General features: G+C 35.4%; 1 protein-coding gene across 1 annotated transcript in view; it reads left to right on the plus strand.

The window, feature by feature from the left end:
* Positions 1–21,667, plus strand: part of LOC149566663 (Translation initiation factor SUI1 family protein) — a 34,225-nt gene extending 12,558 nt beyond the window's left edge. The window contains exons 4-8 of the mRNA XM_089819985.1: positions 3,294–3,352; positions 4,034–4,115; positions 4,327–4,394; positions 4,500–4,583; positions 21,220–21,667. Of these exons, the coding sequence (XP_089676111.1) occupies positions 3,294–3,352; positions 4,034–4,115; positions 4,327–4,394; positions 4,500–4,583; positions 21,220–21,276 (350 nt within the window). The 3' untranslated portion in view covers positions 21,277–21,667. The remainder of the gene's footprint in view (positions 1–3,293; positions 3,353–4,033; positions 4,116–4,326; positions 4,395–4,499; positions 4,584–21,219) is intronic.
* The last annotated feature ends 283 nt before the right edge of the window (positions 21,668–21,950 follow it).

Genomic DNA, 21,950 nt, shown 5'->3' on the forward strand with positions numbered 1-21,950 from the left:
TAGAAAAATATTTGTTGATGATTACTTAATTTATTTCTCTGCACTCAATTCTTCATGGAATGGTTGAAAATCTATGTTTGCTTCAACCTTGAAATGAGAATTACTATTGAAACAACATGGGATTTTGAGTTTTTTCAACTACTTTTAGACAGCAAATCTTGTTTTTCATTTTCTTGAGCTATACCCTGCTTTTGGAACAAGGCTAGGATAATGTTTTCCAGCCAATCTAGTTTCCAATTGACAGAGATATGTAGGTCTTATTTTCTTCCAACTTTTGGGATCTTGTTTCTCCACCATCATCTCTCTATCCGTGTCTTTGGACATTGCTCTTGCTACCTAAATGAAACCAATTCACTACAGTCACTTGATCTAGCAACGGGTATAATCTCCAAGTAATCTTCTACTTTTTGTCGTCAAAAGCTTTGAGCTACACCAATCTGTTCTCTATCTACTACTTTAGTTTATACCAGTGTGATAAGCTTTTAGCCAAACCATAAAAACAAGTGCAACAAATCAATCAATCTAAATTATGTAAACAAGTATGAGCTATTGGAAAATGATTTAACAATGAAAATTACTAGATCCAAGCAGTGAAATTGGAATTGAACAGAGTACACCTGGAGAAACCCTTAAATGGAAAAAATAAAAAAGTTCCTATATCTAGAACTCACAGCCATTCTCTACCGTATGTATATCTACATGTTTCAAAAGAAGCAAAGATCAAGAAAAAAAAGTGTCACAACCACAGGCTACCACTGCTTATTAAAAAATTAGGAAAAATAAAAAAGCACAATAAACTAGTAATTTAAGCCTAGGTGAGCAATGCTTGTAAAAGAGGAACAAGTAAAATAGAAAACGATATCAAAATACATTGGAAAAATGAACAAAAAAATAGAAAATGATTTGAAAAAAAAGAAAATAGTTCTTGTGGAGCTTGGGAAGAAATTTTATAAAACTTCCAAAATTGCAAAGATTTTCCTTGTTGCACCTAGCAAACACTATTGAGAGGAAGGAATAATGGGGGCCCTACAACTGAACATAAAATAATTGCAGAGCCTGCAATGAGTAGAATGAAGTTTTTGGCAAGTGAGAAATGAGAGTTCGGATATATTTTCATTTTTAACTTTACATTTTGTGAGTCATTAGTGACTTAGTAGTCACTTTTTAGGCATATTTGGTGTTCCTTTTTTTCTTTTCTTTTTTCTAGGAACCCAGATGAGAGTTAAATTGGGAGCAAAACGCAAACCAGAGTGGTTGGAGTTCACAATTCTAGTGAATTTGTTGTTTAGAGTAGAAAGTAGTGTTCTGAAAGGTCAGCTTTCTGAGATCATTGTATCCATAGATTCCATACTGTTGCTCATAATCTTGATTTGACCATTTCTTGTAAAGCTTGTGAAGCATACTCAAGAATGATTCACCAATTGCTCCAATTTGAAGTCTCCATATAGAGAGCATCCCTTAGGAATTTGGTTTTTTGAGACATTCCAAAATGCTTCAAACTTTGCAAACCTTGTACTTTGTTGAATCAAAGGGTTAATGAAAATCTTTAACCCACTTCTTGTAAAACTTGTGAAACATACTCAATAATGGTGCAACAATTGATCCGATTTGAAATCTGAAATCTCCAGTAAGAGAGCGTCCCTCGGGAATTTGGTTTTTTTGGTAAATTTCAAAATCATCAAAACAATTGCAAATCTTGTACTTTGTTCAATCAAAGGGTTAATGTAAATCTTTACACACTTAGCTAAGGTGGTCTATGATGAATGGTTTATAAGGCATGACACTCTCTAGAGATTTTGCAAATGGGCTAGCAAGTTAAACAAGCTTAATCTTGGATGAAGCTGCACAGTTAGTTTCAATGTTCTTGTGAACTGTTATTTATGAAATACAGGTCGATGAATTGGACTCAAAAGTTATGCAGTTGAATCTTGATAAAACATAACAAAAATATAACCCATTTCACAAGTTACCTGTTGGGTTCATGCTATGGGTGTTTTGGGGATTTAGAGACTCAAAGGATACTTCCTCATTATGTTGTAATTATTTATTATTAGTTTTTGATGTTCCATAGACATTCCAGGATATTTTTGACATCTTCAAGGTATTTTCTTTATTATGGAGGTATTTGGTGAAATCCAACTTTTTGAAGACATTGAGGGATGACCGCATTCTCTAAGGGTATGCTAGGGATGTCCAAATATTCTCCACCAACCCTACCAGGAAAAACATTTGTTTTGTAAAAATATAAACTAAAATGGGACATTTCTAAACATTTTTTTAATGATAATCAAGAATTAGACATTCAGATGCACTTTTTATTGTTATACTTAATTCAGTGCTCGCTTAATTTTTGATTTCCAATTTCAATGGAAAATGTTGAATGATCACTCATTATTGTTATCTTTACTGATGTTATCTTGATTTGAATTTCAGCTATTCAGAAATATATGCTTAGCTATTTAATAATATAAATGAAAAAATTAACACACCTATACACATGCATGCACAATGTGAAATGTGTTCCGATGCCCTTGTCCCAGAAATTCAGAAAAACCATTTTTTTGTTGCACAATGGAAGAACCATTTCACCGTTGGTGGATTGATACAGGCGGATGTGTCCCCTATTTTTGGCCCTCTAGGAAATGTCCAAGAAATGTGTCCCCTGCTGTTCTTCTGTCCTTGTCCCGTTAACGCAGTAGAACATTTTATTAACCAACACAGGTCACCATTTTTCTTAAGACAGCAAAGTAGAAACAAATCCAAGTGAACTTTGACATTAACTAATAATTCTAAGCTAGCCTAAGTTGAATCTATGTTTCGTGCATGTATTGAAGTGTCAGAGTTGCAGGGCTTATTTTGTGTCTCAGACAAGATACTTCATAGTTTTGCTAGAAATGTTGTCATTAAAAGTTATATAAAACATAAAAAGACATACAATATATTAATATAGTTTGAAAAATTCATATCTATATCTATATCTATATATATTTATATATTCATATCTATAGCTACATCGTGGAACATGGTTGTTTTGTGTTTCATGGTTGGGAAGCCTTTCTTCCTCAGTAGGCCATCCACTTTTTTGTTGGGATGCTATTTTTCTCTGGACAATCAATAAAGCATTTATCAGGTTGTGGTTAATCATTCTTTGTAGGATTTTAGCAAAACTTATTGGTTCTGATTAAGGAAAATGTCCATGTTTAGCATGACAGAATTTTGTAATCTACGAATTTTCATTTAATGTAGTTACTTTCTACTTAAGTTCATTTCTTATCTTTTCTCTGCTGTTGCAGGAAGTGCATCAAACCAGGATGAAGTAAAACGGCTTCCAGGTGGTAAGATTAAGAAGAAGGTAAGACAGTTACAGGATGTGTATGTATCTATATATTACATGCATATAAGGAAACACTTAGTAATAGAACAATGCCAAGGATTATATTTCTTAGCAAACTAGAACAGTATACTTTGATTCTCAATCAGAAACTAAACATGTGACTCATGAATGATAAAACCAATACTGGTTTAGGTTGCATAATTTTCATGTAATACAAGCCAACGAAGAGCCTACTGGAAACTTTTATAGAAATCTGGAACATTTAGACTAGATTTTATTGATAATGGAACAAAATTTGCACGTAATTTAACCGATTGGAAACTCCTTTCTTTCCTTCTGAAGGGTAGATTTCAGGAAAGAATATTGGACTAAAAATTGACATGTGACTTAGCTGGTAGTATTTGATTGCTTGGAGAATATGGGCCCTTTAGGAATAATGCATTACTTCACAAACTTTATATTTGCACTTTTGCAACATTTGTATGGCATTCTTATCTTGAAGAATCAATTATCATACAATGAATTTGTGCTACATATCCTCTAACTTGCTGCAATCTGTCACTCTGTATGCTTATGGATTTAATTAGATTGTCTTCTTTATAGTTCGCAATGTCTTACAGTCTGTCCATCTGTATGGCATTTATCATATAATATGGTTTTAAGTTCATTGAGTGGTTGCTTTTGATAATTGTTTACCAGGAAAAGCCAGAGGTTATAGTTGAGAAGGTTGTTCGAAATAAACGAAAATGTGTTACCACCGTGAAGGGTCTTGATATGTTTGGTAGGCTGGCCTTTTACCTGAAGCTTTCTGGCATTATTAGTTTTGCTCTTGATATTAGATTTTGTTAGAGCATTTAATCTTTTCCCTAGAAGAGGGAAGTAATAGGGAGGTACTATCTGGTTGGCAATGCTACTTTATTTTTCTCATGACCAATGGTTATCAAGAACGTGGCCAATTCATGAAGTTGAAAATTTTATTGTGGATGTCGCAGGGATAAAATTGAGTGATGCTTCTAAAAAACTTGGTAAGAAGTTTGCAAGTGGCGCTTCAGTGGTTAAGGTAAGTGTATTCGAATTAGTTTGCTCACAAACAGTTTACATCACATCATTAGTAGATTGCTCTGCCTGTGTTGTTGATCGAATGAGATGTACAAATTATTTTTAGGGTCCAACTGAAAAAGACCAGATTGATGTTCAAGGAGATATCTTGTACGATATTGTGGAATTTATCACTGACACCTGGCCGAATGTAAGTCTTTAACTTATGCCATTTTATGTATCTCTGCATTTAAGGATATATCTTGATGGATTTAAAATTTGAGCTCCTTTTGTGCTTGTTATGTACCTTTGTTGTCACTCTCTTTGATTTGAAGTTTTCCGTTAATTTTACAGAGCAGCATAAGATCAAAATAGATGGGTTGTGAACTTGGCCAACCTACATTAAAATTGTTGTCACCTGCTGACACTTTCTAATTTATACAGAAAAATTGTTCCAATGATGATGTTTCATGTCTATTAAAAGTAATTCTTTGTTTTTTGATAAGAAAGAGGCTGAAGCCATATATTAATAGAAATATAGTTATACAACCCCACTCAAGGGATATTGAGAGGACAAAGATGGGTGTTAGTCCGTGAGTATTGCCCTTTGTGAATCAAAACCATTACACTTTTATTGCCCTTATTCCTAAAAAGGAAAATGTGGATTCATTTAATGACATGAGACCTATTGCCCTATGCAATACTCTTTATAAGCTCTTTAGCAAGATTTTATCCTCTAGGCTTAAAAAGATTCTATCCAACTTCATTAGTGAGGAGCAAACAGGTTTTGAACCTAGAAGATCAATATATGATGGTATCATTATAGCTCAGGAAGTGATTCATTCTGTTCAAAACAGTAGATCCCCTAGTATGCTTATTAAGTTAGATATTAGTAAGGCATATGATAGAATAGATTGGCGTTTCTTATGTAAATGTCTAGAAGCATATGGCTTCTCAAAACAATTGATAAAATTAGTCTTCGAATGTATCTCAACCCCGAAGATGTCTATTGTAGTAAATAGCACCCTGGTAGGTTTTTTCAGTATTTCTTGGGTCTTAGAGTGGGGGACCTATTCTCTCCATTCCTCTTTATTCTAATGGCAAATGCGTTAGGAAGGTCAATTTCTTAGGCTAGAGTCCTAGGGGAAATTAAAGGGATTCCGATAACCAGTGACCATGATTCTACTTCTCAACATTTTGTAGATGATACCATGTTATATGGGGAAAGCTCATTAAATGAGGCTTTAGCTTTTAAAAGTATCTTAAATAAATACATTGAGGCATCATGGCAAACGATTAACAAAGACAAATCAGAAATCTTCTTCATTAATACTAATCTTAACATAGAACAACTAATATATACTACCCTTGATTTTAAAAAGGGCACTCTGCCCTGTAAATATTTAGGCCTTCCTCTAAACTCTGGCCATAATATATCAAAGCTTTGGGACCCTCTCATAGAGAAAGTAAAAGAGAGAATGGCTAGTTGGAACGGTAAGTGGCTATCCTCTACAGGGAGGAAGACCATGGTTTCTTCAGTCTTGTCAGCTCAGCCTATTTATCAACTCTCCTGTATGGATCTTCTCAGCAGTAAACTAATTATCATTAGTTGTTGCCTTAGGCCCTTTTTCTGGCAAGGACGTGCAGAGAAAAGAAAGCTTTCCCTCCTCTCTTGGGACCAAGTTTGTAGATCTAAAGAAGCAGGAGCAAGAATTAAAAATTTCAAATTTCAAGGGATAGCTTCGGGAGCAAGGTTAGTTTGGCGAATGATCAGATTCCCCTACCTAAAATGGGTCAAAATGTTGACTCATAAATACCTTTCATCCCCAGATCTAGTTAATTTTTTCAGAGAGACTCATCCTTCTAAAGGATCAAGGTTTCGGAATTTCTTGTTGAAATGCAAACATATTATACAGAACAATTTCTCATGGAATTTAAGGGACGGTAGGGATGCTTTATTTTGGACAGACTCATAGGGAGGATATAAGGCCCTTGAACTTTATCCTTACCTCCATCTATCCAAATCCGATTTGGAAACAAAATGGGGATCTAAGGTTAGGGATTACGTGACTTTTGAGGACAACGGGATGAACTAGAAATGGAAAGATTTAGACTTTGAGGATATTCCACTAGAAGATAAAAATCTCCTCCAATCAATTCTTCGTTTGAGGAAAATTTCCTTCAGAGGAGGGAAGGATTCCCTCATTTGGGTTAAGAAGTAATGGGGAGTATACTTCTAAACTAGGTTATAGGTTTTTAGAATCTTGTCAAGGTTTTTCTAAAAGAATTCTTCCTCTTAGATTATGTTGGGATAAGTTTTGTCTCCCTAAGGCAGGATTTTTTTCTAGGATAGTCCTTCACTAGAGGACCCTCACTGTAGAAAGACTAAGGAAGTTATGACTTCAGGGTCCAGCTAGATGCCCATTATGTGAAGCTGAGGAAGAAACTGCAGATCATCTCTTCCTTCATTGCCCTTATTCAACTATTCAACTATTTGCTGGAAATGGCTTTGCTCTCAATTAGGCCTGGTGACGGCCTTCCCTAACTCCATACTCTATATGTTGATGTCTTGGCCTCTCTTAAGGTCAGATAGTATCTTTCACAGCCTTTGGATCTCCTCCCCTTACTATGGAAGGAGAGGAATAGAATAATTTTTCAAGATAGCATGATGTCGGTTAATCAACTTATTACCAAAATAGAAATTTGACTTCTAGAGTTAGCAAATAATAGATTGCTTAATACTAACTTCAAACAAGCTAGGATGACATATTGGGATGAAAAGATGCGTGGACAATGTATTGGGTTAAAGATCCCGCCCTTCTTGGGAAACGGGGATGATGAATGTAAATCTTCGAGGGAAGAATGTGTATGGAAAATTCCAAAAAAGGGATGGTTCAAGCTAAATTTTGATGGAGCATCAAGAGGCAAACTAGGTAAAGCTGGCATAGGATGTTGCATTCACAATGACAAAGGAGAGGAGATTGCCAATATAGCAAGATACATTGGAGAAGCTACTAATAACTGGGCAAAGATTTTTGCTTTAGTAGGACTCTTGTTATGCAAACATTTGGGAATAAATTAAGTTAGAAATTGAAGGAGACTCGGCCATAATTATAAATGCTCTTAGGAAAGGAGCTCTTTCTAACTGGAGGTTAGATGCTAAGCTCTCGACAACTTTAGAACTATGCAAAGCCTTAACAAAATAATAATTAACCACATTTATTGGGAAGGGAATAAGAGAGCAGATGAGCTAGCTAATATGGGGATGATAAATCCCTTCCAACAAATTAAATAAAGTATTAATCTTCACTTCAGTCCCCTTTAGTAATTATTATCTAAAATAGATTTAATGATAACGTGGCATACTTTCAATATCCTCAGAAGTGTTTAAATTATTTTCCTTTTTTCAGTAATCTATTCCCTTTGAAAGCTCTTATCACTTTCTTATGTTTTTTTGGTGTAGCTTTCTATTTTTAATTTAATATCTGTTGTTTCCTTGATGTCTATCTTTTTAGGATCTCAATGTCTTTAGCAGATATGTCTTTCTTAGGATTCTCTAACCTCCTAACAAGTAGTATAGAGTTTTGTTGGATGTTTATCTGTGCTATTCAGGTCACGTAAAAAGATGGGATAACTAAGGAAAATAATTCTTATTTAGCAGGGTAAGGTTAATTTTCTTTTTTGAAGAGAAAGAGAACTTGCCTATTTTATCTCAGCTACCTTTGCAATAGAAAGTGGTATTACCCAATTAAGTTCACAGCCTTATTTTACCTGTAATCGTAGCTATCAGATGTAAATGTATTTGTAACGAAGCCAGCAAGAAACTTGCAAGCCCTTCCAAACCCTAAACAAATTGTGTTTAAAAACTAAAACATCTCTGGTTCTAATAACATCTTGCAAATTCTATGCTCTTTCCATGCCATGCCTGATCTAGTTGGTTGAAACGAATGTCTTATTTTCATGTTGAAATGTAAATCATGTGCTCTAAATCACATCTGAAATGTCTGGGAGACTGCAAGCTTCAATCTCTTATTATTTTTTCCCAAGAAATTCCTTATCAAACAATTTTATACTTTGCTTATAGCTATATATCAAGTTTAATGATAATGCTAAAGAATCCCTATAACTATAATAAAACAAACTAGGACAAGAATATGGTGAATATTAATTAAAGTTATTAACAATTAATTTTTTTAAAAATATGTTATTATGATCATAAATATTAATACAAGCTATATTGTTACTAGTAAAATTTTGTGGTAGGTAAATAGCAGCTAAGGAGCTGCGCCCATTAGATTAAAATGGAAAGCTTCAAGAACAGCTCATGGCTTTAAGCCATCAAAACCCATTAACAGGCTCCATCAATAGATCAGACAAACAGACATAGTACCACATCTAAACACAAAAACAGTGCCCTCTATAATGGAAAAAATCTCAATATTTGCTCTGCATTTTTAATGGAAGCAAAGCTGTGTGTTGAAAGCTCTCTCATGTTTCTGCCTTTTACTTTCTACTACTCTCCAATTACCTTCTTGAGCCTCCCTGCTGGTTATCTCCTCCGCTTTCCCAGAGGCAAATGTGTGGCCTCTAAGAGGAAAAGATCTAGAGCCCCTCTCAACTGCTGCCATCCCTACCACCAAAAGCGCAGAAGCCTTAATGCCATCCTTCCTAGAAGAGGGAGAAACCACAGAAGGCCTTGGTGTGTGCTGTGATTAATTTGAAGGATCAAATGAATTTCTTAGATCTGAGTCATCAATTGGTTGGGACAACTCTGCGGAGGGAATAGCTCTTCCCATATCGCTGTCTCCCACTTTAACAGGGGAACCAGCTATCTTCTCTGAAGCATGGTGGACATTGCATTGTGAAGCCTTGTGTGGACCATCCATTGATGGTTTCTGAGGCTCATCAATGGTCTCTCTAACCTGATTTGGATCCTCCTTTTCAACTGAATAGCTGTGAGGGGAGATATTTTCACTACGATGCTTGACTATGTTTCTGCTGTTTGGCACATTGGGCAGCAACTTAACTAACTAGTGCTGAAACATCTGCAGCATTGAAAGGGAGCACCCTCATAATCTAATGACTCTGTCCAACAACTTTTTTTAGTGTTGAGGGAAATCTCTGCAGGAAAACCATTGTTGGTGTCCATCTCCACCAGGATACGGGTGTATGTCGTGTGGAAGAAATTCTCAGATCCCTCATCAAGATCCAGGAATTTTCCCAATGAATTATCAATAGCCTCAAAACAAAATTGAAAAAGTAGATTTGGAAGGCTTACCCAAAGAGGAATAGCAGATAAGGATTGAGTACATGGGTTGAAAGGATGCTGACGTTTCAACATTTCCAAGTATTGTTTGCAGTCCCAATGAAAGTCACAAAGAACTGTGTGGCAATTCTGCATATTATCTAAGATCACAACAAGGAAAGTCCTGCGTATAGGGATATATCTATAGATCGCTAGTCAAAATGAGGCCTCAAGTGTGTGAAATCCATCTATGAATCATTGCCATACTCAGCCAAAATCTGTGGAATCAGTCGACCAAACAAGGCTTTGAAAAGTAGCCCACATTCTCAACTACTTTCACCAAAATCTCCTCCCCAAGGTTGACATTCAAAGGTGATGCAGATGGGCAAAGAGCCTAAGAATCCACTGGGAATTCATGGTGAAGCTTGGTTGCCATCCAGTTCATCGGAAATTTGAATATTAGGATTGTTCAACTTGTGTGAAGGGTCATCCTCCGCAGCACTGCTCCCCTTCAATGTGTGAGATCTCACATTATAGATCTTAGTGGGTGAATTGTCCAAACCTGTTGACATTCCCTTTTGCACAATATTTTTTTTGCATTGGAGACATTTTCTTCAGCTCACCTCAATCCCACTGCTTGAGGAGCTTGTTATCCATGCACACGAGTTGCAGAACTGCCAAAGCCTAAGGGGGAGGGCATCAACACTGTAAATGTTAGAGGAGCGATTTGGGTTGGTGTCACGAATTGCATCTTCCCCCCTAGATAATGGCCCACAAAACCCAGACAAACATAGTTTAACTGTAGAGGATTGTTGGAGGGGTTTGAGCAGACGTCATAGGCATGGCTGCAAAGAAATGGAGAAACTTGCAACAATTATTTATTGCATTGTTATTAATATTAATAATATCATATAAGAATATTTTTGTTGAATTGATAATATATTACTAAAAGGGATTCATAGAGTATAGACATCAAAGTTTAACAGATCAGAGTATCTCAGTTTTGACAAAATAAAGAATAGGTAGTAGAAGCAACTTAAGCATGGCTCTCACTGTGCACATCCATGTTGTACCATGCTATAGCATAGATGGCTCAATAGATGAGATCTTTTTATTAGTTTTCACAATGTCTGGAATGAAACATTATTGTCAACCTGATGATTCTTGTGTTTGTCATTGAGTCCTTGGTCCTTCATTAGGATGGCTTGGTATTTCTTGTTTTACTACTTATGAAATTTAAGGTAGTTCCTGAAAAAATTGTCTGACATACTTAATCTCAGATATTATTGACAATGGTTTGCCTTGCATCAATCAACTCTTGTAATCCCTTCCTAGAAATCTGCGAAGTTATAATTACCTGCACTGCAACAATATGGAACCAGGAAAATGAGTTTTCTAGACAAGGAAAACTCTTCTTTCTTTGAAACCAATCCCTGTTCCTAGATTTTCTAAAAGCCAAAGAATTTCAATAGCTAAAACAAGACAAAAAATTATTTTAGACCTTATTAAGATCATTAATCTAACCTAGTAAGATCTCAAGTTTGCACAGATTGCTATTTGTATCCCAAACAAAAATAAAGAGTACACTTCTCGAGGAAAGTGAAATATCTGCTATGGATATTTACTCCAGTTTATTCCAAATATACCATAGGAATTTAAACCAACAATTTGCATGCAAACTGATTATATTCATCCAATAGATAAAATCATATTATAGTAGATTGAAATAAAGATCCGAAAAATTAAATGGGAATGTTGCCATCAAAATAGATAAATCATTACAACCTTATTTTCCCAACACATATGAAATATCTCTACTTCTGCCAGTTTTTCTTTAGATGAATACTTAACAAGTTTGCTCAGCTGTGAACTCTGTTGCTAGTCCACCAGAGAAATGAATTGGGTTTCCGTTTAATCCACCAAAATATCCCGAAGGTTTCTATTCCAAAATATCTAGGAGAAAATAATAAACCAAGCTTGCTGAGAATGAACCTCTCAATGTTCATTAATAGCACATCCCAGTGACTCTTCATTTTCCCTGTCTGTCTCTTGGCATTCCTTTTCTTTGTCCCTTTATTTTTCTCACTTTAAATTTGAAATTAAGGAAATAATAATAAAATAACTTTATTGATAATAGTGAATAGATTTCCACTATCCATGAATATTATTTGAAATGCTGCTTCTGGATTCAATTGTGTATTTTTCATCAACGTTATGCAGCAGACTCTGTGATCCATCATCCGGATTTTTTCTCCTTTCTCTTTCTCTGTACATTCTCTCTTCATCCTAATGATGGATCAGAGATTGTGTTCTTAAATGTTGTTGAAAAAATACTCTCACAATCGAATTCAGAAGCAACATTTCAAATAACTTTATCGATTATTCACTAAGCTCTATGCTTTATTAAATAATTAAATTATGTTGTCATTAAATTTGATATAATTTGACGACTGAATACTCAATTAATTTAATTGACTTATAATGTCTCAATGACGGGGCATTATATTCCTCTATTCTCGGAGATTGCTTGCCCTCAAGCAATCTGCACTTGCATGCTGAAACCAAATGCTTGGATCCCATATCAACTTCAAGAGAGTTGCTCTGCCAACTCTCTGCCAACACTATTTTGATGTAAACATTACCATACCCATAGTTGTGAAACAACTCATTAAGATCTCACTCAAGTAAAGCATAAAACTTGCCAATGCTAGATACCAAATCGTCATGTAGTCACAACTGTCAAATATATGGAGATAAAATTATCTCAAGGAACTAGTAGGTATCTACAAGGCAATGCATTGTACTTAGTTGTTGCGAAATGAGGATCACTGCAAATGTACTAAGCACTGCCGTCTTCGGAAAGTGTTTTCCAAATGGCAGCGACCTTTTATTTCAATTGAGAATAAGCAATGAAGAGACATGTTCTATGAATGGGACATGTCTATTCATTAGTTAGATGATTAATATAATAAAAAATTTAATTATATATATATATATATATATATATCTCATGTATAATTAGATATAGGTTTATCCCATAGAAGCTACCAAATATCAACACTCCCTCTTAGCTAGGGAGGATAAACACAATATAGATATTACACCATTGGTAATACTAGGCCTGACAAATTTTAGGGCCCGTTTGGTTGCTCGAATATGATTTTAGAATTGGCATCCGGAATCCTTGATTTGGGATTCTAGAACTTGAAATCCAAGTTTCGGTTTTGGGGATTTGATTTGGGCCCGTTTGGTTCACCAAAAATTCAATATGAGAACGCACATTTCCTCCGTTTGGTTGCACATTTAGGAATTGGAATTGGAATACCGACATGAACAAGTTACCAAAGATTTGTTTCCAGTCAAGGGTTTAAGTTACCAAAGAAATGGTATGGAAGCTGCTGCGAAAGCCCTACCAAACGATGGAAGCCGCTGTGAAAGCCCTACCGCTAATGAAGATTGCAACTTGAAGAAAACGATGGAAGCCGCTGCGAAAGCCCTACCCGCCGCTAAAGATTGCAACCTGAAAAAAACCTCTACAACCTGCAAAAAACGAAACCCATATGAATGGAGTAGAACCCTCGTCCAAAGCAAAAAATGCACAAAGCCGAGACGTACCTGGTCGAGCGAGCAAACCGAGCACATTGCAAGGGATACATTCGAGCGGGAGAAATGAAACAGCTGCTCGCGGATGTGAAAAAAATATCGCTTTCAACAAATATCATATGCCCATTTTAATAAAAATTGGAATTAAAACGAGTTTATGACCAATTCCAGGTATTTCGATGGAAGACGAAATCCACGAAATGGGCTATAAATGAGGATACTAAATCCCATTTCTATCAAATTCTAATTCGTGTTTCGCACACCCAAACAGTGGATTGAAAAGTTATTAGGATACGGAATTCTAATTCCACCTCAAATCCACGATCCAAACGGGCCCTTAAGGATATCTTTGATCAAAAGATATCCATCATTTTGATATCACATTTGATATCATGAGTATTGGCCTTCAAAATATATGATATTCACCAGATACTCTGGTCTCTAGAATATCAACACTCGATATTAAACATTTTGATATCACATTTGAGTATTGTTCTAAAGAATATCAACATATGATATTCATCAAATACTCTTTGAGTAATGACCTCCAGAATGAGATGCAAGATATTCACCAAGTACTTTGAGTAATGGCCTCCAGAACATCAAGTCATATAATATTCACCACATATTCTGTGTAATGGCCTTTAGAAAATTAATTTGCATAATATTCACCATGTACTCAAAATGTTTATAAGGTATGTGCACACCCATTGTCATAAAGCTACTATATAAACATCAACCATGCATAGTGTAATCTACCATGTTCTGCATATATATCGTAAGGTATCCATCATAATAGAAAATTAAGTTAATGTAAGATCGACACTTTACAGTAACTTCTGCAAATACAAGTGTCATCATTTGGAAGTCGTCACTTCCTCATGATGTACACAGGGGGTAGGTCCATTAAAATCACATAGTCGTGAGATATATTCATGAATCATAGTCCTCTTGATTGTTACAATTTGTTGATCATTAGATAATCTATCTCAACATGGTTTACTTCCTTTGAATCAATATAATCGAGATTACTAAGGGCCTGTTTGGTGAGCGGAATAGGAATACGTATTCCAAAAATTGTGAATTCCTTGTTTGGATGCACCAAAACGGGATTGGAATACAAAGCAAAAATGGAATATGTATTCCATTTTTGGCCCAAAAATGGGGTTTTGCAATTCCACCAAAAAAGGTGGTATTGGAATACGTATTCCTATTCCATTTTATTTTATTTTAGAAAACATAAATTTTTGGGTCCGCGAATTCCCATCAAATATTCGCTGAACCAAATGGAGAACAAGAATACATTCTATTCCAGAATACATATTCCTATTCCGCTCACCAAATGGGCCCTAAAGGTTGACCGACTCATATCCTCTGCCTACTCCCTCTCTTTCGAGGTTGTCTCTAATGAAATGTCAGGCTCCCTCTGAATCTCAATTGCCTTTTTCCTACAGTAACATTCTTGAATGAAAAGATCAAGGCTCATGGGTCTTATAGTATATACACAAATACAAATAAGATAGAGATTTCATTGATTAAATAAAATAATCAAGTATAATAAATAATTTTGTATAATAATATAAGATCATTCCAATGCAATATAGATAAATATCTAATTTAAAGATATACTTTAATCTATATTCACTTATATTCATAAGAGATTATATTACTATCTTGTTGCACATCAACTAATCCTCTTACATTTAGTAATGTCAAATTATTAAATTAAAAGATATTTCTATATATGCATTTTATATTTAGACATTTAATCATTTTCAAAATTAAACCACTATCCCTTTGAATTGACAAATATCTCAAAACTCTATATACATTCATTATATGTTTAGGCCATATTATAGTAGTGGTGAGAAAGAAAAATTTAAATATATAATATACCTCCAATGTACCTTTATTCAAATGTTTTTAATACCTTCTTTCTGTACTCTAGTATTCGATGGTCTTGCATACTTATTAGTGGGTCCACCTTATCCACGTGGCCTATGAACTTAGTGGTTATTACCCAATGACATTTCAACTCTAGCCTCTTACACTATATTATCACCTACCACATATGAGGCATGCATTGAGTATTGTGCACGTCTCCTCATTTTTGTGTGACACATACTCCCCACAATTCTATTGCCTAGACTTTGTTCCCTTATCCTTTCGATGTGTGTAGATGCCGTGTGGAGGATTCTATCTCCTAGTTACTCATGTCAAGTCAGTGCGGTGTTTAGCAAAACTTTGTCTTTACATGTCTACGTTCCTTGTGGGGTCTAATGACTCCCCCTTTTGAAGTTTGTTCCACGTCCCCTGCCATTTGTCGATTTAGAAATGTTTGACTTGTTCCACGTTTGAAGGGAATGGTTTCTTTATTGATATGCGAATGCATTTCCACACTAACATTCTTGCGATTAACTCATTTTATCTACTTTTCCTTGTCCTATAACCTCTACTACTCTTCCAATTCCTTCGACGTAACAACATCATTCAAGTGTGGCAAGATCTCGTCTCATTTCTCGTAATAGAGGGAAGCCATCCATTTTTGGAAATAATGACTCAGAATACTTACCACCATTGTAGAGTAGATGAAACACGTGTAATTCGTGGCAACCACCAATATCGGGAGGACCTTGAACCCTCTCACAATTGCATAGACATAATAAGACAAGCTGTAAAAGTCCCATATCTTCTTCAATGCAAAAAAGTAAACCTCCTCTAACATGCTACAACATGTAACAACTGATGGTTCATTTATATCACGACCATATAGTTTGAGCACAGTCAAATTTGAAATACGTCCCAAACTTGGAAGACCCCACCATGTCACAATATTGGAATGAGAGCTGGTTCTTAATTCCACCACAACACTCTAGGGTCAAAGCATTTTTAGATGAAATGTACAACTCTGGTATCTCTACACCATCTAAATATTTCAATAGTGAATGGCAATTATTGAAAACAATTTTGGATAGGTTGGAACAATTGTTGATCAATGATATGTTTACCATATCTCTATAAGTGTTGAACACAAGACTTCAAAGCTTTACATAGTTGCTATAGTCAATTGGATCGACAACATTTCACATCATTTATCCTTGGGAACTTCGAGGGACCAAAATCATAAATTTTTTCCCTATGTGAAGCAATCCTTCTCCCAATCCTACAAGGAGTACTCCCAGATTATAATTTCACGCTCCTTAGATTTCTCATTGACCTGCATCTATGGTTGAGAACCTTAAGGACAATTAGATTCTGACAATACTCTAAATTTACCAATTCAACACCTGCTTCGTCTTTTGAAAACAATGCTGCGCCAACTTCTGAAGTTATGGGGTAAAATGCTCTGCTACCTTTGATTTTTGTTATAGGATCCCTCTATGAATAATCTCATTATTCCCTTTTGGCTTTGTACATTTGCAACTAGGCTCTGATACCATATTGTGAAATGAGGATCACTTCAAATGTACTAAGCAATAAGCATTGTCGTCTTCGGTACGTGTTTTCCAAATGGCAACGACCTCTTATTTCAATTGTGAATAAGCAATTCTATTCATTAATTAGACAATTAATATAAAAAAAAATTAATTATTGATATATATATATATTATATCTCATATATAATTATATATAGGTTTATTTGACAAAAGCTACCAAACATCAACATTAGTAGGTGCTTGTGGTTGTGTGGATGGTGGGGATGATTATTCCTGTGGAATGAAGTGCACTTGTGCTTGTTTTTGAGTTGTAGGGGCAGTCCTTGATGGAATGTTCTAGTACTTGACACTTGGCAATTTTTTTTTTTTTGGATAGGTAGATTTTATGTGACCTACTTTACAATTGGTGCATTGCATTTGTTTGTTTTCCCTGGAATTCTCTGGTTTTGTTGTCAGCTCAACCATGCACATCATTACTCACTGTTGGGCTTGGACGGTTTTGGATTCAACGTCTTTACTCTCTTCGTAGCCCTCTTTATCATGTAGTCTTTGTTTTCCTTAGAAATATTTTTTTTGGCTTTGCTCTTGATATCCATCGCTTGGTTGTATACATCTTTGTACAATAACAATGGTAATGCTTTCATTTTCTTTTTGAGTGAAGGGATCAATCCATCAATGAACTATTACTTATTTAGTCTACAGGTTAATTTTTAGTTTTAGCAACAACTCCTTGAGCCTACGATACCAAGCGCATACATTTTTATATTTACCTTGTTTGGTATTGTTAATTTCGGCGACAATCTCGATATCGTCATGTAGTAGTTGAAACTTCGCTTCAAATGCCTCCTTTTAGCATGTCCCAAGAGATTGTAGATGAGGCCTCAAGTTTCGTGAACTAGTTGATCGTTATACCTTGCAGTGTCACTAGGAACACTCTCAACCAATAGTCTTTATCCTCTTGATCACTTGCTATCTAGATTGTTTCACATGTTCTATAGAGCCGCACTAGTTCCTCCAACCTATTCCTTGTAAACTTGGGGAGATTCTGCCTGTCAACCTGTGGATTCGCCAAGGGAGTCACTATCTTCCAAGGTTGGTAGGAACCTTGCATTTTGGGCTTTTGCCTTTGAAGTCTCGGTGCCTTCACTAGCACTCATGGCCACTTTAGAGTACACATGTCCGCCCTTATCGTTCCTTACACTTCAGTTACCTTTCTCATCATTCCTGGACTCTTTTTCTTTTCAGATTCTCTTATCATTACTCATTGGTCCTATGGTGTTCCCCTTTCCTCTCTTTGTTTGATTTTGATTGTATTGAATTTTTGTCTACTTGATATGTAAGCTCTTTGTACATTTCGTTTGCGAGTCATATGTGTGTGGCAAGTTCTACCCACAACACTCTTCATCTGCTCACCGCCACCGTCAGTGAGATTCTCTCTCCCCCTATGACTATGGCTATGAATAACGCTCTGACTTATACTCTTTGGTGGACTTGGGATTTCTGCTTTGACAATTTGTAGTTGTCGACATCACTCACATTGCTTTCTTAACTGAAGGGATCTTCTTACTGATCCTTTTGTGACTTTCTGACCACTTGGTGTATGTCTTCTATCCTTGTTTGGCTGCATTGGCATTAATAAGTGGAGGTATGTGTTTTGGTAGTGTCCCCTTCTTCCTCCCTCTCGTTTTGTTCTTCATATTGCTGTAGTATTTGTTGTCTTCATTGCTCTCGGTGCCTTTCCTTCCGAATGGTGTGGAGATTGATGAAGTAATGTGCAAGCAACCTTGGTAGCCTTTGAATGAGATGATTGACATTGTCGTTCATTGTTATATCTCCAATGATGCTGTTGGGGACCTCTTGTTGGATGGACTCCTTCAAATGTACGAGTTTACAGACACTTCCCACAATTACTCCAAATCCTGAGTCAGTTTTGTCTTCTTCTGTGTATTCCGCTTCGGTTTCCAACACTTCTAGTTCTTTTATGGGTAAGCCCATTACACTGCCATCCTGCCTATCTGTGACAAATTGCTGATCTTCCTCTTGGCAACAATGGCAAACGTTTACTCCTGTAGGGTAATATCAATTAACATACAAAGTGAACAGCAATATTACTTTCAAAACATGGAATGTCGGATTAGGACAATGCCAAGTATAATGTAGCTTTAGAAATTATACCATTCATTCCAATATGAAATGTGTACAGTACAGCTGGTCCTTGACACTGACAAAATGAGTACATAAATGCTATACTGCAGTTGGTTAAGATTACCAACTACCATAAACTGCTAAACACAACTACTTGTTGGAAACAACTTACAACATTACGTAAGTAGCTGACTAATACTTACACAGTTAACACTTTGGCTTACAATATTTATAATTTATTTATAAACAGCTTGGCATAAGCTACTGGCTACAGGGGAGAAGATTGTGCGGGTCAACTCCACCTAGTTAGGATGGGAATGTGCAAATGACTGGGGGGAGGGTTAGGTGACTGTTAGAAGATAATGAAAAGTGAAAGATGTGACATGTGAGGAAGGAAATTAAATAAATACAAGCTATTTATTTAATTATTTGGAAGAAAGGGATAAAGGTAAGGGTAAATAATTATAGGTAATTGTTTACTTTAGGCTATGACTTGGGACAAATAGAAGAAAATAGATAATGTTCATTAAATAATATGACATTATTTAACTAACGTAAATGATGAGGAATTAGATGAAATTGGGGTAAATTGACCAAAGGTGGTCAATTTTAGGCTATGCCATACTGTTTGCTCAATTTCCGCTGTGAAGTTGGAAATTTACCAGACTTCAAAATTGCCTTAAGATTTTGTTATGATCTGAGGTATGTTGGAGACAGAGAGTTTGTGTTTCATTCCTTTCTGGATATTTAGACAAAAGATGCTAGTGCAATTCAGTAGGAAACAGGATGCAGTAGCATTACCATTATGTTCAAGGCATAGTACACAGAAAATCTTCTGCTAGTTGTGTTGGTATCTGGCTTTGCAAGTTGCCAGTAACAATAATTTTTTCTGATAATTAGAGTTATATCACATTATTTAAATTAAAAAAAAAAAATGATTGATCCAAGCACATAGATATTTGTTATCATTTTCTTACAAACGAAGTTCAAGAGGGAGTCAAATTTCTTTACCATGTTCCTTCATAAGCAAGTTGTAGATGTTTCAGCAAAGTCCTTGTCAAAGGTGAAGTTTGAAAAGCTGATAATAAAGTTAGGGTTGATGAATAAAACCTTTGTTATGAAGAGGTCGTGCTAGATTGATATCGGTCAGCTTGGTTTTCTAGCACTGAACATTGCAAGAGTAAGCTTTATCCTTTTGTGTTTGTTATCCTTCAGCTCAGTGCAGAATTTCATGTTTAATTATTCTGTAAAGCAGCCAGTTATAGGTGCTGGTTTTAGGTTCCTTTGTAGTGAAGATACCGAAATAGGAATTTACATGCATACTCTGCAATACATAGAAAACTTTGAACAATAAAATATTTCAGACAGCAAGTGATATATATTCTTATATCAATTTTTAGTTTGTTGTTTTTTTAGTCTAAGCTCGATTAGGTATGAACAAATTTATATGTGCCAGTTATGAGCAGAAACTGGAAATTGACATTCTTCAAACCACAGTTGATATGGCCATGTGAGTATCTAGTACATTGGTGCCAGAGCTGGCTTAAGCGCAAATATTTGTTTAATGGTATTTGCTCCTTCTGAGCTACTTACAAGATTGACATGTCAGACGGACTCCAAATGTAGTGTCTGTATCAGTAAGGGAATGGCTGAAACCTGGTTGTCAAGGGGCAGACAAGAATATGCATTTATTTAATTGTTTATGGGATAAGGGAAGTGAAGGGCTTGTTAGAGCCACAAATGAGGGTGTTTGAAAAGAAAGCATTTGGTACACTTTTTAATGATCATGCAATCAGTTATTGACTGGACTGTTTTTACTCAAATTCCCCACTTGTTCATCTTGGGAATGGATCAAATGTTGTCCTTAGCTTTGCAGAACAGGATTTTGGTTTCTTCTTTATAGAACTTTGTGGAAGAGGGAATAGAAACATTAAATGGTGTAAATTAGGCCAGTTTCCCTCCAAGAGGCCTCTCAGTCTAGTTAAGTTTTTTCCAACTGGAGAGTGCGTTTATCTTCTCACAGGAGCATTTATTGGGTGTTCAATATAGCTATTAGTTTGCCCTAGCAAGTACCTATTTTCTGAATTTGTAAATCTTAAAAGCTTTTTCCCCATTTAAACATGATTAATACTTGCTGAGGTTTTATTTAAAATTATACATTCTTAATGGGGTTATATATTGACTTTTCATAAGAACTTTTTTTTAACATGAACATTTCCATCACTTAAATTTTGGTTTATATTTAAAAAATGTTTATTTAAACTCCACAATTTCATTTTAGATTTGAATGGCCAAGCAAATCTAATGAGCAGACATACACCGATCTTTCAAAGTTTAGACATCTAAGTTTTGTAGAAAATTAGCAGGACGATAAAAAGCAACAGGATACTAAAACATGGATTCGTTGCCCATTTCAGGTACCAGAAAATGCCATATATTTTATTGAAGATGGAAGGAAGGTTCCTGCTGTCTGATCAAGCATTTTGGGTCCTACATGAGAGACTGAATGTTTTCTGACTAGTGTTATCATAGTTCAGTGTTTTACCATAAAGTTTTGCAGCTGATTATATTAGTTTGATATGCAATATTTAATATTATATTGCTAACCAGTTCTGGAAATAAGCTCTCTATAACTTTTAATTTAAAAGGCTGCCTAGAAATTTGTGTTATTCACAACTCTTCTATGCAGTCTTTTATTTAACTTTGGCAACCATGTATAGCAAGCCATTTTATTTTGTTGTGGCAGTATAAAGGTTTATCTTAGCTACATGTATTTAAATTGAGTTACACTGTATAGATGCGTCTAATTGTTGTGTTGTGAACATTTAATGAGAGCATAATTAGCAGTAGTATCATACTTTTGCATTTTCTAAGCTTCAAGATGTAAGCTTTTCTGTTTTAAAATTGTCGGTGTTCCAGCTTTTTAATTCCATTAATTTTGGGAAGTTGCAACGAGTCTAAAAAAATGTAAACAAAATCTGACTAATATTAATGTAATTTTAGATTAATGTTCCACAGTTCGTTGGGCTATAAGCCCTTGCAATTGACATGTTGCATCATTTGATTTGATGATGCACTAGTTTAGGCTTTGGACTTTAGACAACCTTTTGAAGTTAAAATAAGCTATATGTAGATTTCTTGAGCCAAT

Source organism: Cupressus sempervirens, chromosome 3 (genome assembly GCF_028749045.1).
Source record: "Cupressus sempervirens isolate cs-2001-9-10 chromosome 3, ASM2874904v1, whole genome shotgun sequence".
Classification (NCBI taxonomy): Eukaryota; Viridiplantae; Streptophyta; class Pinopsida; order Cupressales; family Cupressaceae; genus Cupressus; species Cupressus sempervirens.